The sequence below is a fragment of the Portunus trituberculatus genome, chromosome 28 (genome assembly GCF_017591435.1).
Source record: "Portunus trituberculatus isolate SZX2019 chromosome 28, ASM1759143v1, whole genome shotgun sequence".
NCBI lineage: Eukaryota > Metazoa > Arthropoda > Malacostraca > Decapoda > Portunidae > Portunus > Portunus trituberculatus.
In genome coordinates, this window is record NC_059282.1 from 5469770 (window position 1) to 5487256 (window position 17487).

Genomic DNA, 17487 nt, shown 5'->3' on the forward strand with positions numbered 1-17487 from the left:
TTTATTATGATTGAAATGTGTCTCTGAAATTATCACTCGTTACTGACATTATTATTATTATTATTATTATTATTATTATTATTATTACTCTAAGTTCCATAATATTTAATGCACATATTTTCTAGCATTTCTCCTTGTATTATGTTCCTTTGAGTAGGGTAACACACCTGTAACACACCTGTAATCACTTGTACATAGGTAGGTATACTAGGAAGGCATAAATAGGCTTAGCTGACAACCACCACCATTCCACCACACACACGTCATCGTATACCACACATGATCATACATTTTCTTTTAATTCCACTTAGCGCCTCGTTATTGGACACGAAAAAAACAATAACAACAAAGAAAATGCAGTAATAACAATAGTCTAAAAATAAATAATCTAAGAAACCTGTATCCCGTTTTCCGTTTCGTTCCGTTTTCTTTCTATCCTTGAAGTTGATGTTTATTTCCCCTTTTCTTTTATTTATTTTTTCAAACACTCAAAACCACAAGCTGTAAAAGATCTCCATCATATTTTTTTGTTTAAATTGGATTTTTTTTTCATTTATCTAAACAGTTAACTCAATTATCTTTCGTTTCTTCTTTTTATCAATTAATCGTTTATTCCTCATCCTCTGAATCACTTCGCTCCTTTCCCTTCTTCTTTTTTTCATATTCCTTCATCTTTCCCTCTATTCACAATCATTACCAACTGCAGGAACTCATTAAACACTTATGATCCATCCATAAACGTTATTATGAGTCAATCTGCGGTAGAGAGAGAGAGAGAGAGAGAGAGAGAGAGAGAGAGAGAGAGAGAGAGAGAGAGAGATCGTAATAGGCATTGTACTTGTGTTATACCTTCCCGTTTTATTGTTGTAGTGCCAATGATATAGGCGTGATAGAAGCTTGAGTCAGACTGTATAATAATAGTGATGCAATAGGTACGATGTCTCCCGTACTGTATATGAGTGTACGATAATCTTTTTGCAACAGGCACCACGTCATTTGTACTTGATGTAACTGTATAATAAAGCTGCAATAGGTGAAGTGTTTGTTATGCACCATGCGTGGCTGGTGAAGGGATAATGATACCAAGAAAGGCTGTAAATATCATGACAGCAGAAGAAAATAAGTAAAATCAATAAATAAATAGATGGTTGAATAAATACTACCACCATTAATCAGATGAAGAACAAGAACAGGAATTAGAAAGAGGAGAAAGAAAAGAAAAAAAATACGATGATGATGATGATGATTCACTGCAATAACAACAATAGATAAATGAATAAACAAATAAATAAAGCTCAATGCACAGACGTAACAAGGAGACAAGGTAAGTCTACAAAACGTGGGAACCTACCCGCCACACACACACACACACACACACAGCAGCAGCAGCAGCCTTGGGAGTTGTATTATCTATCCCCAATGCATAAATATTTACTTGGTCTGGCTAGTCACCGGTGAGGCTTCCCAGTTCCCGCGACCCCCCGGCACATGATGCGTCTGGATGGGAACGGGGAAGCCCACCAGTAAGAACACCAAATAAAAGGTCATCTTAAGAACAGAGTATTAGTTTAAATGCAGCAAGGAGACAAGTAAGCTGTTGTTAAGTGTAAGAAGGCAAAGAAACTGGCCACACTGCAGACGGCGACATAGAAATACCACGTGGCAAATGGTATTACGTTGTTTTGTTTGCCACGACGCAGATGAAGGCTTTATAGGCAAGAAATGCAGCCAAAAGTCAACAGAGAAATAGATTTACATACACACACAAAAATAAAATACATCAAGACCATCTGGAAAACAAATTAGAGGGAAAAAAATGATAATACTAGAGCAACCAGCCTTTAGTAAGAGACGACGCCAACAAAATATTTCACACCTATTACTGAACTGAAATTAACTGTACTGGTATTACGTAGGCTTCATACATAAGCACACATCAGATGTAGAGATTTCTAACACTGCCATATCAGACACAAGTACGAAACACACACATGTAAACATATAAATGCATAAAATGTACTGTTCACATTGCCACTGCGCTTAGAATGATGAATATAAACTAACAACATTACTATCACACTGACGTCACCTCAGTCTGATAGGTAATGATGCGACGAGCACACCAAACATACATATTATCGCTCTTCATGATTCACCACTGTGCATGCGTCACGGAGAGTAATGAGTCAAGAATAGCAGCAAGAAGTAATTAATTTGTAACTCCTATTCCTTAATCTTATCAATCTTACATGAGCGTTTGTTTACATGAAGACCACAATACGAATCTTCTCTGACAAACTCTGTACTCACATTTCTTAGCTGCACATCGGAGTTTATGGCACATCCTGGTCATCCTGCAAGCTCCTGTGTCAAGATCTTGTTTCATCAGGAATAAATGGAACAATCAACACTGATATTACGACACTCATTCTGACTCAACGGCTGACAACTTGACAAGCAGCCGACGGTCTGTCACGGCTGAGTTCTCCCCACGTGATGCCTAAATTTTACAGATTCAATATTTTTTGGGCCATTTGAGTATTTTGTATTCCTGAATAGTAATTTGATGACACTTTCAGGTTTTGATATATTATAAAGAAGGTTCTATTTCTTGGCATATCTTATTTGATACCAACTTGGTTATTTCGTTTAACTCAAATGTTCATTCTACCTACCAATCAATCCTCTCAGACATACATAGTTATATGCATCGATACTATTAAAGCCACAAAATAACAAACATTTTGCTTAAGACGAATAACTATATATATATATATATATATATATATATATATATATATATATATATATATATATATATATATATATATATATATATATATATATATATATAATATATATATATATTTTTTTTTCTTTCTCAGTTACTAGCCTACTACTATATCCTGACATTGCTGTGTTTATTTTTTTTCTCTTAACAGGCACTACTTGTATCCATCGTCTTCAAGTGGGTTTTCCAACCTTTTAATCATGTCCATTGCATCTCACTTTGTTCTCTTTAATAATCTTTAGCACAAATATCTTCAAAATAAGTTCTTGTTAGTGTCCATATTTCAGACCCACAGACAAGTACTTGATCTTTAAATTGCTCGTAATAATTTGGGTCTTTGTTGGAATGTCCTGGTCTTGGTGTGCCAAACTCGTGCAATCCACTGACATTAAAGGGTTTGCTCCTCTTCACCCAAGAGAACTCGCAGGTAACTAAATTCACGAGTCAGCTTTAATTTGATGTTTTCAGTGTGAATACTTCCCTGCTTGATTCGACTAGTTTGATTAACTGTCTCTTTTTTATTTTCATTCCCATCATGGTTAAGGTGTCATTCCATCTACTCATGGCTTCTACTGCTACTGCTTCTGCTACTACTACTACCACTACAGTATTACCAGATTAACAAATCAGGAATACTATGATTAAGTAAAACGTCTAGATGGTGAACAATTTGCTTTTTTTTATTTTACAATATATCAACAGTACTGTGTCTCCAATGAAACTTATTACAAAATTAAAGAATTTATTCCCCTACAAACTCCATGAGTCTGAATTTTAGGGAGACACTCCACGACTTAGTGTAATAATTGATGCAAGAAGGGAGCCACTTTGCATCAGAGTGGCAAGTGGTGACTCACAACACTGGAGGTAAATATAAAATTGCCACTGTATTTATATCCCCATTCACATTAAAAAAAGAAAAAAAAAAGTTAGACTGGGGATTCCTCCAACACACATGGCCTCCCTTCCTTCCCTCACACACGTACACACACACAAAGATGAATCCACACATATCCCTGTCATTTGGTAAAACCTTTGAAGACACTAACCAGCATCTGATTGTTAACGTTTTTGTGAGCATATCACTGTATACAAAAATTAATGCACTATTCCCTCCTCACATCAATTACATATAAATGCACACTTTGACATGCATCCAACTGCACAGATTATAAATATTTGCAAACACACATATTTACCCTCATTCTTCCACACAGCACAAACACACAAAGAACACAAAGGTCTACCTCTTCCTCATCTTACACAAACCACACACCACAAATTACAAACTTCACCTGCCGTCAAAATTATACGTTTCAGGATGGTTCAGCGTTCCGGTCAGAGCCAAGCTGTGTCTAACTGGCGGAGGTAGTTACACTTAGTGCATTCACATTGACTATACCTTCAATCTGTGTGTGCAGTGAGTTGATGACATGTTTGTGGCCAGATGGTGACTGACATGAGTGAGTAGGTGCCCTCTGGTGGTGGCTTAGGACAAAAAAAAAATGCAAAAAAAAACACTAAAAGGGTATGAGAAGAGCAGATCAACTCCCCAAGGTATGACTTTTCCACTCTGTGACAACAAGAAATCCACATAAGTATGACCCTTAGTCCCCTTGACTCAAGACACAGATCTCGGACCAAAGGGTGCATGAGACACTTGTCAGACCTTGCCCTGTGATTGTGTTGCATAAATAAAATCATGTTACTCTGTTCCTTTGACTTGGGGTTACATCTTCTCCCGGATGAAGGAGTGCATGAGGCAGTTGTCAATGGTGGCACGCTTGATGGGGTCCAGCATGAGGCAGCGCTCCAGGAGATCCTTCAGCTGGGTCACCTTGCGGGCGTGATCTTCGGGCAGGTTTCCGTCTCCCAGCATCTCATGTTGAAGGTTTCGTGTGGGGTTGATTGTAGCCATGACCACAATCTTCTCCTGCCAAGTAAATGAAGGATGTTAATGTTACTGTGGTGGTAGGGTAGTCCATTTGGGCCTTTGTGGTCACTCTTGTCTGACTAATAATGTATTGGATGTGTCAGTATGAGTGTCCTCTTAGGGTTCAATCCACCAAACATTTACTCTCACAACTGCCTCATAGATTAGTGTTTCTATGATGCTCCTTAAAATATTACATGATCTTTCCTTTATAATATTATAGAATTCTTCCATATTTGTACTCTAGACATTCCTGCACTGTTGGCAGACTTACCCTCTCAGTGACTTTGTCAACATCCCGGTAGAGGAAGTTACACGCCGGGTCAAAGTGCTGGTCCTTGAAGGCTCCTTTCCTGATGACCTTGTTTGGCATTTTACCCTTCAAGTCCATGAACAACTTCAGCATCTGTCAAGCAAGTCACACAATTACATTTCATATGCAAATTATGTTCCATGAATCAAGAATTCTACTTTAAATAGTTTACATCACTTTAGGTATACCCCATCTTTCTCAACCTAACTTTGGCAAAATCAACCCATTAGCATCTTTACATTCTGGAATTCATATCCCATATAATCTCACCTGATTGTTTGTCTTCCCTGGAAACATGATCTTGCCAGTGTACAGCTCATAGATGGTGCAAGCAGCAGACCACAAGTCAATCCCGAAGTCGTACGTCATGCCAAGAACTGCAGAGAAGTAATCGATTAATGATAACTACATAAGAAATATAAGAAAAAAATCACAATGAGTAGTTTCATCACTAAAATAAGGGTAATACAATGTTCCAGTAAGAGTAACAGACTGAACTTACTAATCTCAGGTGCTCTGTAAAATCTGGCAACCAAGTAAGGTGTGATCTCATTCTCAGTGACCTTAGAAGCAGAACCAAAATCACATAGTTTCAGCACAAGTTTCTTCTCATTGACCTGAAAAGATGAAAAGCACAAATGAATACAAATGCAGTGATAATTATGCAGGAATAAATATTGTGATGATAGGACAAAGTCAACCTAAATTCACTCATGCTTCAGTCACTATTTTGACAAAATTAGTTACAAATTAGACACAAGTTCAAGGCCTCAGTCTTTAATTAGGACAACTCACAGTTAATTCAGTCCACCCCATTAATTTTCTCAACATCACCATGATATTCCAAAACGGCATAGTATTTTACTAGACTATCACAAGTAAGTGAGTTTTATAATCTTCTTGACAGCAAGACAAGCCACAGACCAGAATATTGTCGGGTTTGACGTCAGCATGTAGGATGTTACACTTGCGCAGCAGCTTGAGGGCACAGAACAGCTGGTGGGTGTAGGAGCGCACAGCCTTCACATGCAGACCCACATCCTTTCCATACTTCTTCAGCACCTGGTGTGGAGACAAAAGCAAGAACAGGAGTGAGAATACAAGATGGGTAATGTCCATTTTTAAATGCTAATTGAGTTCATGTGGTTATTTTTTCAAGTGACAATGACTCAATAAATTACACAATAATACAAAAACATCCTTTGAAACCAAAATAACTACCACTAAACCTTAAAAAAGATGTGTTAAGGATGTAAAATGTTTGAGAATATGAGCTTGTCTTTCGACCATTCCCTTCACAACTGCAGCATGAGTGACAGTCATAGTGCATGGCAAACAGAATGCAGTGAGACACCCACCTCTCTCAGCGACATAGACAGGGGCTCAAACACCATGCATAAGTGGTTCTTGTGGAAAAAGTGTCGGAAGAGACGAAGACAGTGGTACTTGTCATCTGGGTCAGCGTCATTCAGAGTCTTAAGTATGTTGAGTTCCTTCTTGCCTGTCTTATGCCTGTGGATGAATGGAAAGTTGATATGAGGAGGCAGAAAATACACTGTGACTCCATGCAATTCATTAAACATACATGATAAAAAAAAAAAAAAAAAAGCTGGAACATAGAGGCAAGACTTCACACTATACTTATTTTGATACCGTCAAAATGCACACAACAAATAAGAACTAATCCTTTCAACTTTATTTAACACATCTTCCCTTGATTACTAACCACTCTGAAACATCTTTATCTTATTGTACAGCCATCTCCAAACATTGTACTAACTAGAAATTGCATAAGGTATTCTTTATTTGTAACTTCTTTCCTGTTGTTTATAGACTCCATGATTTCATTCCAGTAAGTTAATATAAACACTAAGCAATCTTCATCTACTCTAAGGACAATATATATGTTGTGCATGTGTGTGTCTGTGTGTATATACAAATTTATTTCATGTACTATATATGTTTCTATTAGTCAAACTATTTGCCATCTATTTTTTCCCTTGCTTTTGTGTCTGTTATGTCTTCATCTATTCATTTGAGAGAAGTATACATGGTACAGATACTCACATGACCTCATTGTTCCTGATGATCTTGATGGCCACGTCCAGGCTTCCCCTCGCTGCATCCCTCGCCCGCACCACGTTACTGAACACTCCCTGCCCTGTGTACCCATAGACAGTGTACCTGAGGGAGGGACAGTGTAGTGGTGAGTGACACAGACCATTACAGAGGTTCAGTTCTTAGCATGTCACACAGATTGACTTGAAAGTTTTCCTGCTATAATATTTAAGGTATGTGACGGCAAGTAGAAATTTGAGAAGGCAATGAAGTAAGGATGGACTAAAAATAATGTAAAACTAAAATAAAAAAGTGCTGTAAAAATTAGGACAATAAATATAAGGAGATGAAGTGTACCTAAGATATTTAACCTTACAATTTTCATAAGTGTGTACACCAATAAGCAGAAAACACAAGCAGAGAACCACTTAACCTACACAAGGCAATGAAGTAAGGATGGACTAAAAATAATGTAAAACTAAAATAAAAAAGTGCTGTAAAAATTAGGACAATAAATATAAGGAGATGAAGTGTACCTAAGATATTTAACCTTACAATTTTCATGTGTGTACACCAATAAGCAGAAAACACGAGCAAAAATAAATAAATAAATAAATAGCAGAGAACCACTTAACCTACACAAGGCAGTCAGTTGGCAAAACAAAAACTCATACTTCTTGGGATTAATCTGCCATTAATTCACCACCATAACTTAATCACTAGTCATAAACACCCAATCAAATAATGTCTATGTATTGCACCATAAATTTCCTTGAAGTAAAACAATGCCACAACAACAATGACCTGCCCAGTGTCTGAGTGTCTTTAGATTAGGTCAAGTTAGGTTAGGTTAGGTTAGAACTAGAGTTAGATTTAGGTTAAGTTAAGTTAGAATTAGAGTTAGATTTAGGTTAGGTTAGGTTGGTTTAGTTTAAGGTTATGTTAGGTTATCTCATTAGGTTAGGTTTGTAAGTGCCTGACCTACCTTGTGTCCAGCACCTCGCCGATCCTGACTCTGTAATAACCCTCAGCATCGTCCCAGTTGTCTGTCAAGTTGGGGTTCTCCGAGGTGCCCTGGTGGATGTCCCCAAGCTTGTCCACAGCAAAGTTCTCCCCAAACATATCAGAGAACATGTCCTTCTTGTTCAAGTCCTTCTCTGCATGGTTCTCTTCATTTTCTTCTTCCATATTCTCTGCTGCATTCTTATCATTGCTGTTGTCTTTTGTATCTGCTGTAGCGCTGTTATTTTCCTGCTGCTTCTGGTTCTCCTTATCCTCTTCGCTGTTATCATTCCTGCTGTTTTCAATGCTATTACTAGTACTGCCAGAGCCTGCTGCTGCATCTTCTTTCCTCTCATTCTCCTCATCCTCCTGGTCTTCCTGCTCTCTGCTGCTGCTGCTGCTTCTGCTGGATGACCGTGACTGGGATCTTGGAGAGCCTGATCTTGACATGGCAGGGGTGGAGATGGCAGGGGCATCAGCAATCGATCTGGCCTGTGATGGGGGTCTGGGAGGAGGACAGTGATGCAATTAGTGTCAATATTTGCCTAATACTTTCACTGTAATATCCAATAACACAGCATGAAAAGGATTGAAGAAACTTATAACAAGAACCAAGAAATGAAAAAAGCACTGAGTCAAATTGTAGCCTTATTTAGAAGAGACTATAGGGAAAAATGAAATGTCTTTGAGTGGCTTGTGATGACAGAACTAAATGGCAAAGAGCACAGAAAGGATTAATGCTGCATAAGAGATAGTGACACCTTGCACACACACCAATCCTCCTTTACTAGGATGTTGGTATGTTTTATAGATGACGTTTACTTCAATTGGTGACAGTACAGGATAAGGAGTGGCTGAGTACCTGGAGGGTGGTGCTGGGGAGTCCCTGGGTGTGTTGGTGGCCGAGGGGACAGCACTGCTGGCTGGAGTGACCTGGGATGAGTCCTTTTCCAGACCAAGTTTCTGAGGAGTTATAAAAATTGGTCAATCAAACTTTTCTTTGTTGATGCACTGGATGTTTTCATAAGCACACATTTCTTTGCTTCATATAGGTAAAAAAAATTTACAAATAAAATGAAAAAAAATAAATAAATAAAAAAAATTATATGAGAAATTCCCAAATATTAATATCAAAAGCTAATCAAAATCTTAGTCTTGTCCAATGTCCTTATTTTCTTATGCAGGACTGAACAGCTGATGAGTCTTAACCAGTGTTTGTAGTCACAGGTGATCTCTTCCCAGACATTCACCTTTCTCATGTCTTCCTTCACACACCATTTCTACATTTTATTTATTTATCTGTTCTTTATGCACGAAGGTAAATCTGGTCAAGAGCAACAAAAACGAATAAACAAAAAGACCTACTTAGATGTCAGTTCCCATGCAGGTTTGAGTTAGCCAAAAAAGGACGGGATGTCTTGAAATCTCCCTCTTAGGTGAGTTCAGATCATAGGAAGATGGAAATACAGAAGCAGGTATGGAGTTCCAGAGTTTACCAGAGAAATGCCAGACTCACCTTGTACAGCTGTTCCCTCTGTCTCCTCATACGCTCAATCTTCTGCTCCTCCTCTTCCTCCTCCTCATCGAAGTCAATATCCTCTTCATTAGAATCAGAAGACGACTCCTTGGCCTTTCCAAGATCAGCTCCTTCTGCCTCTCTCTCTCCCGGTCAATTTCTCTGTTGCGACTGTGAGGAAGATCCGGCCAGTGTGAGTTCTGGTTAACTAGTTACTTTAAGACACACTTGTAATACTCAGGGTTATGCTATAAGGCAGAATATAAGAGTTAGGAAGTGCAAGATGAGTCTAAAGTATATTCAATCTCCGCACTTACTTCTTGTCTCTGTCCCGATCTCTGTCTCGGTCTCTGTCGCGATCCCTGTCCCTGTCCCTGTCTCTGTCCCGGTGGCTGTCGTCCCGCCGCCGGTCCCTCTCCTTGTCCCTGCTATCTGGTCTGTCTTTGAGCCTCTCCTCTCGTAGCCTCTCCCTCTCCTTCCTCTCCTCCATCCTCTTCTCCCACTCCCTTTTCCTCCGCTCCTCTCGCTCCTGCCACTCCCTCTCCCTTTTCTCCTGTTCCTTCTGTAGCTGTGGATGGGAAAAATGTTGATGTGCATAAAAAAAAAACACTTCTAATAATGTGTTTATTTTGTAGTTTAATCTAAAAAAACAAAGCATAACAAGACTGACTATATCCTGTTAAGAGACTAATAGATAAACACAACAATATTTCCATGTGATTCAGGACAAGCATTACCTTTTCCCTCATCTGCCGTTCCTTCTCCTTCCTCTCCCTGCTCTTCTCCCGGCTCCTCTCCTTCTGTTCATCCACCAATGACCTTGACCTGTTGTGACCTGGGCCCTTCTCTCTGTCTCTCCGATGATCCCTCCTTGAGCTCCCCTCCTCTCTCCGTTCCCTGTCACGTCTGTCTCTCTCCCTCCGCACCTTCTTCTCCTTCTCCTCAGCCTCCCCTCTGGATCTAAAGGAAGGAATTTGGGAAAAACAAAGTTCGCCTTGAGTATGAGGAACACAACAGAGAGATCAGGTTAAAGTGGAAGTCATCTGCTAACCTGCAACAAAACGTTAGTTCATTAATTTGGGCAGGAAAAATATCTTTGCCATTACTGATGAACATAGGGACTCTTTCTGTTCCCAAGGCAAAATAGTCTACATGATTCCCTGACATCTTTCTGTATGCATATTGCATGTATACTGCTTCTTACTACCAAGCAAATACTTCATGAGATTATCAAGTTCTATGTTACCTATTTTTTGCATATCATACTTTTCAGATAAAATGATTGAAGCTTTTGTGTGAAATAAGCTCTGCTGAAATAGCAGAATCAAATTTAGGTACTACTACTATTAAGAGTACAGCTGCCCCAAGTAATGCTGTCATACTGTACACACTCGGACAAGAGCAACACCTAACAGCTACTGCCAGCCATCACATCCCCAGCCCTTCCCTCCTGGAGTGCCTCAATACAAAGCACTTTACATCAATCACCAACATGACATTCAATTGGACTTTGTGTCACCACTACTTGGGAATACTGTACATGTAATAGACAAAGAATATTTGGTGTTGTATCAATGTTGTATTCAATGTATCACCAAAGACCTAAAATGCAGTACAATATTGTTTCTTTTGCATTACTTACTGTAAATTCTTGATAATTTCAAGAAGTATCTACAAGCCAGCAACACAAAGACTTCAATATTTCTTCACTGCACTACAAAACACAACTGGTCTTTAATAATTTGATAGAAAAGAAAACTTAAGATTTGAAATCACAAAACTATCTAAAGTTAATTGACAAATGAAAACAATACAGGACAATTTCTGAAACTGGCAACTCACAAGAGAACAATGAATCTGCAGTAACAAAAAATCTCAAATGACCCACAGCTGCCCCAGCCCAGGAGACCTTCACTGGGCTACCACAGACCAGTGAGCCTTTGACTTCCCACACACCACCTGCACTACTCCTATGCCTCCATTCATCTCTTGAAGTAGTAAGGCATCAATGAGAAACAATTTGAAACTCTGATCCACTCTACTGGAACAATCAAAATGTTTTTACCTACTGCATTATTCCTGAAGTGTTTGATCCCTCATGGTCCCTCTGTTATAACCTACATTGCTTTATAGTGTTTGTAGCCACAACTTATTCATCTTTCAAGCACAAGGTTCACATAATTGAAAGTCTACAGACACTGACATTCCTACATCTTGAAAATGACAAGTGCATCCCAACACAGAGCAATCAGTGCACAGATGCAGCCACCAGGTGCTGTCTGCAGTATTGCCTGGTCTGGGATACTGAGGGAAAAGTACTGATATGCGCACACACACAGACACACACACACACACACACATCAAAAATCATTTAGAAAAAGCATCACTAGCTGTGTTAGGTCATGGAGAAAAAGATGTGTTGAGGGTAAACATGCGTGGATGGGTAATGTTGTGAGAAGCTCTGGAGTGAACGTGACTGTTTGTGGCTACCGTGGTGGGTGACAAGTGACAAGATAGGGTCCGACTCTGGATGCTGTAGACCTCCACACCCATTAGCTTAGCGTTGGCATTGTTCTAGTCATTGCAACAAGGGAAACAGTCAATTCTTAATAAGGAAGTTCCTGATTCAAGTATAAATTGATTCTCACAATTATTCTTCACTTTAGAATTTCCAAATCTAGGAATGCACCTCTAAATTAATCCAATTTTGTTACATTTTCTTATAGGACACATTGGGGAAACACCAGAGAAACAATCCCCTTCATAAATTTTCCTAGAAGTCAGCGAGGGGATTGGGAGGGACATGGGGAGCTGGGGTGAGGGGAGGGTCATGATATGAAGAACACTAATGGTTTGTTTCCTTGCTCTCCCATGGTGGACAGGCACCAGAGAAGTCGTTACCACCGTCATAATAAGCCACTACCCTTTGCCCGGGTACTTACGCCTCTGTTGACAGGGCAGAGCTGGTGTGGGTTCAGCTCCACACTAAGCCTGTAAACAGTGAAGCCCGCAGCCAGTAATTAATGACATTTGGCAAGGTGTTGGGATTTAACCTATACTTGCTTTTTTTAGCCATGACATGACTACCTAGTTACTATATTAACACTATGCTATGGCCTTTGCTAACATGAAAACAGGGGCCTCTCAGACCTGTTCCTCTTTATCCTACAGGTTTAGTATGAATGAGGCACACTTGAGAGTAAACTGAATGAATAAATGAATGAAAACTGGAACTCAAGGGCTGAGGGGTGTGTACTCAAGACTTTTCTATGTTCACGAAATTTAGACTTGAAAAATTGTCACACCCTCATCACTATTAAATAAATGACATGGAATATGAAAGTGTGAAGGTCAGCCTGATTTTACCAACAGTAGGGAAACATGAAAACAGCAACACATCCTGCCTAAAGGGCCTAACCTACTCCAAGTTATCATAAACAGCACTGGCTTTAATACTATCCATCTACAAAGGATATAAAGTCAAAGGCGCACACAAACATATACACACACCCACACACACACACACACATACACACATACATACACCCTCTCTCTCTCTCTCTCTCTCTCTCTCTAACACACACACTTATACCCCATTATTTATTGTTAAATCTTTCACACATGCACTCAATGCCCTCCCTCCCACTCTCTCTCTCTCTCTCTCTCTCTCTCTCTCTCTCTCTCTCTCTCACATACACACACACACTCACACTCTCTCTCTCTCTCTCTCTCTCTCTCTCTCTCTCTCTCTCTCTCTCTCTCTCTCTCATATACACACACACACACACATGCACCCTCTCTCTCTCTCTCTCTCTCTCTCTCTCTCTCTCTCTCTCTCTCTCTCTCTCTTACATGCATGCACGCACACACACACACACACACACACACACTGGGGCAGCAGCAGAATATACTCAGTACCTGGTTGCAATACTTTACGGTCAACCAGCAGAAGGACACTCCGCCCACCCAGCGCCACCACCACCACCACCACCAACACCAACCGCAGCACAGCCACCAAGGAAGGGAGTCTTGCTAGAACGCTCAAACACATGTCATTTACCGAGGCGCTTTAAGGGGTAGTGGTAGTTGTAGTAGTAGTGGTAGTAGTAGTAATAGTAAAGGAGGTAGGTAGGATGACTTATAATTTGTTTTGTTTTGGTTTGTAAGGTCCATGTATGTAGCAGCGACCTTCTCAAGTCTTAAAGTAAGCAAATAAAAATGATGAGTAAAATCTCCACCACCCTTGCTTGGCCCAATCAAGATGCAGCCTCCTTGAAAGTAAGGCTCAAAACTACAAACTAAGGCAAAAAAAATCATTCTGTTTTACCAACTTAAAGACAAGCCTCGACAGCACCATGGTTCACTGTCAACCAAGCAGTGGCTGTCGCATTGAAATTTAACATTCTCTTAACAAATATAGCACTGCCCTAAACAAAATCCTATGCTTTATATTTTGCTTAAGTCAATCTGTACTTTAAAAAGCCCAATTCTCCACTTTGTTACCAGTTTCAGAAAAGCCTGCATGACTGAGTGACAGAATGACAGAGAGAGAGAGAGAGAGAATGGGAAAAAAACAGATAGGCACAAAAAGAAAAAAAGTGCTCAGGAGGGATCAGAGGCTTGAGATACCTGCTTCGCTTCCGTTTCTTGGGTCTGGATTCCCTCTCCTTCTTGCGGTCTTTACGCTTGGGTTCCGCATCATCTGAGTCCTCGATTGTGACCACCTCCTGCGCTGGCTTCTTCTCTACAGCAGGTGGAGGAGGCTTCTGGGTAGGGAGGGGGACGTCCTGCACAGCCTCTATTGTTGCTGGTGCGGGGACCGTCTCATCCTCCTCCACGTCACTCATGTATGCCCCAAGACGTGCCTGGAGAGCTGCCTGGTGGAGGATTGGCAGGACAGGAAGGTGATTAACTCCAGCGCTAGTTGTTCACTATAGATTAGATGTTTTATAATGGTTTCATTAAGGCTTGGATTAATGGTTATAATAGTGACTGGCAAAAATAACATATCTCTACTATACATTAAAGCATACTCTATCACTGTCCTGTTATGTCTTGGAATAATAGTAATAATGAATGAGTGTCAATAAAAAATTACTGACCATGGAAATTTTATCAACACAACCAACCAAGAGAAGAACCAAAAATTACCGAGTTTTGTTGAATATCTCTCAACGTGCAGTGACAGGACATATTATCTTTAACCTCTTAAGTACTGGGATGCGTTTTCAACAAGGGTTTTGGGTATAATTAAATCATTCTATTCATATTTGGAAGGGTCTATAGAGGTTAGAAGATTAATAGCTAGAGTCTTCACTATTTCAACTCTCACATAAGTTTCTGAAGCAATATAAAATCATCAAATAGTAAAGAGAATAAATATGAAAATGTGTCATAGTTGAGAAAGGGTTAAGGATAGGATGACAACCAAAACATAAGCAACATCTGGCCTGCCTGGACTGTCGTGATAACTGAACTAAGATAGAAGCACCTTTGGATACGAGCACTTTATGAGGACAGTGGAAAAAAAGGTAAGCCACAGTGGTAATGCATGAGACATCTACTGACCTTCTGCTTCATAAGTTCCTCCAAGTTAAGATCCTCATCAATGTGCAGGAAATCTGAGGAGTCGAGACAGAATTCCTCGGCCCGCCTTGTCATTTCCCGGGAGTTCTCGTCATTGCTCACTCCAATCTCCATGCTCCCCACCTCCTCCTCACTGCTGGACACTGTCACTGGCTGTGGAGTGGGTGGTGCAGGCTCTTGTCAGTGTGAATTACTTACATTGTCATTGAAAAATATATAAGAGAGCAAATACCATAAGAAATAAAGAAATAAGATCCCAGTACCTGTTCCTTGCTTCCATTGCGATTATCAACGACAATTTTCATGGACTCCACAATGCCGTTCCCTGCTGCAGCCCGAAGGATTTCCACATCCCTGCCCCGCTCCTTGACTTGGGCGGGGGCGTCAGTGTTGGCTGGGGCAGGTTTTCCCGGCTTAAGGGTAGACTCCAGTAGGTCGTCAATAAGCTGAAGCTCCTCATCCTCTGATTCCTCGCTGTCACTCTCTGAGTCTTTCTGTCTGTGTTTGCACCGGTGCTTCTTGTGTCTTCTGAAAGTGCCATAGTGTTAGTATAGTGGTACTAGTTATCACTATTCTTCCTTCAATCATACATATCACACATGAGGGAGAATACATTTAATATATAAGATAGAAGGAAAATTAAAGATGATTGATACATAGTTTTATGTTTTTAATGGGTAATTTTGTTGTAGTAGCAAACTGGTATGTAAATAGACATCACTTTTAAAAAATTCTGATTACAGACTCTCTTTACAAGAACTAAGAAAGGAATACAACTAAGAAAGAATGACAGATGAAAATGAATCTACTCATCCCACATAACTTAACTTGATCACACAAAGAAAAAGGATCCTATTATATATATATATATATATATATATATATATATATATATATATATATATATATATATATATATATATAATATATTATATTATATATAATATAATATAATTTAAGAGGGAGGTTTCAAGACATTTATATCCCATTCTTTTGGCTAACTCTCTCACACCTGCTTGTGAACTGGCATCTAAGTAGACCTTTTTGTTTAATAATTTTTGTCACCTTTAGCCAGATTTCCTCTCATGCATAAAAAAAAGAAAACTGATCCTTCCCTCAGTGATAAAAACCTGCACACATTCTTACCGTTCTTTCCTGGAGGAGGACTTGTGGCGATGCTTGTGTTTGTGTGAGTGTCTCTTGTGCTTCTTCTTGTGTTTGTGTCGGTGGTCCCTTGAACGCAACCGCAGACCTTCCTCTCCCGCTGCCTTGGTCTCCTCTCCTGACAAGCTGGACAGACTGAGTTCCTCGGAGCTGAAGGTGAAGGTCTAAGTTAGTCTGTCATCTACACCATAATTTTCTACTGTTTAGAAAAATAATAAATGTGTAAAAAAAGAAAAAAAGGAAAAGAAAAGAAAAGTGTCAATCTAGACTGAAAAGAAAAACAAAGGAAACAAAAGACACAATAATTACTCTGTCACCCTTACTCACCATACCAATCACTCACCCTTAGTCCCTTACTCACACTAACAATCCCTTATTTATCCCAAATACTCTATTACTCAACCCTAACAGTCCCTTACACACCCAAATACTCCCTTACTCATCCTAAAAGTCCCTTACTCACCCTAACAGTCCCTTTCTCAGCCTAATACCTGACTCACCTTAATACTCCCTTACTCAGCCTAATACCCTCTTATTCACCTCAATACCCCCTTACTCCCCCTAATAGCCCATTACTCACTCTCAGCTCCTTACTCACCCTAACCTCCCCTGCATTGTCTTGCCACGAGTACAAATATCACGACACACCTACCTCTCCCTCTCCCTTTACCTTAGCACCTGTATGCCCTCTGGTCACTGGTGTGCTCGCGTCACGCGGACACACCAGTGACACGCCCCAAGAAACACCCAGTACACCCCACCACATGGTCCCAATAAACAGGAAAAATAAAACTACATCACGTCCATTTGTCAACAATTATTCTTGGGGGCGAATCTCAGCCTCACTTCCTTATTTCCCTGTCATTCTCCTATTTCACTGCCTATTTTGAATTTCCTGGGGTAGTTTTCCACCACTTTGTCATGTACGTATGGAGAAATGGTGCAGAAAGACAGGACTTACTTCATAATGGTGGAAATAAGAAGCGAAGCAGAAACAGCTCGGTAAGGTTATGGCGGGCGCTTACTACACCAACACTGGCGTGCTGAAGGACGGCGTGCAGGCCATATCACTTGTAAGGTTATTTTGGTATTATGAAGTGTTTTATCCTTCAATCTATATATCA

At 39.9% G+C, this 17487-nt stretch overlaps 2 protein-coding genes across 2 annotated transcripts in view; one reads left to right on the top strand and one right to left on the bottom strand.

Moving 5' to 3' along the window:
• Positions 1–1034, top strand: part of LOC123510022 (uncharacterized protein PFD1115c-like) — a 40403-nt gene extending 39369 nt beyond the window's left edge. The window contains exon 3 of the mRNA XM_045264717.1: positions 1–1034. This exon is cut by the window's left edge and continues 1025 nt beyond it. The gene's annotated coding sequence lies outside the window, so the exon portion shown is untranslated.
• A 2416-nt stretch (positions 1035–3450) lies between these two features.
• On the bottom strand, positions 3451–17438 carry LOC123510021 (serine/threonine-protein kinase PRP4 homolog). The gene is given in 18 exon segments (XM_045264716.1): positions 3451–4724; positions 4999–5130; positions 5308–5414; positions 5540–5654; positions 5962–6099; positions 6396–6549; positions 7105–7221; positions 8081–8602; positions 8960–9060; positions 9614–9735; positions 9738–9784; positions 9931–10181; positions 10351–10573; positions 14243–14490; positions 15182–15352; positions 15463–15727; positions 16346–16513; positions 17325–17438. Coding segments are annotated over 18 exon segments (3090 nt in total). The 5' UTR covers positions 17330–17438; the 3' UTR covers positions 3451–4520.
• Between the last annotated feature and the right edge of the window lie 49 nt (positions 17439–17487).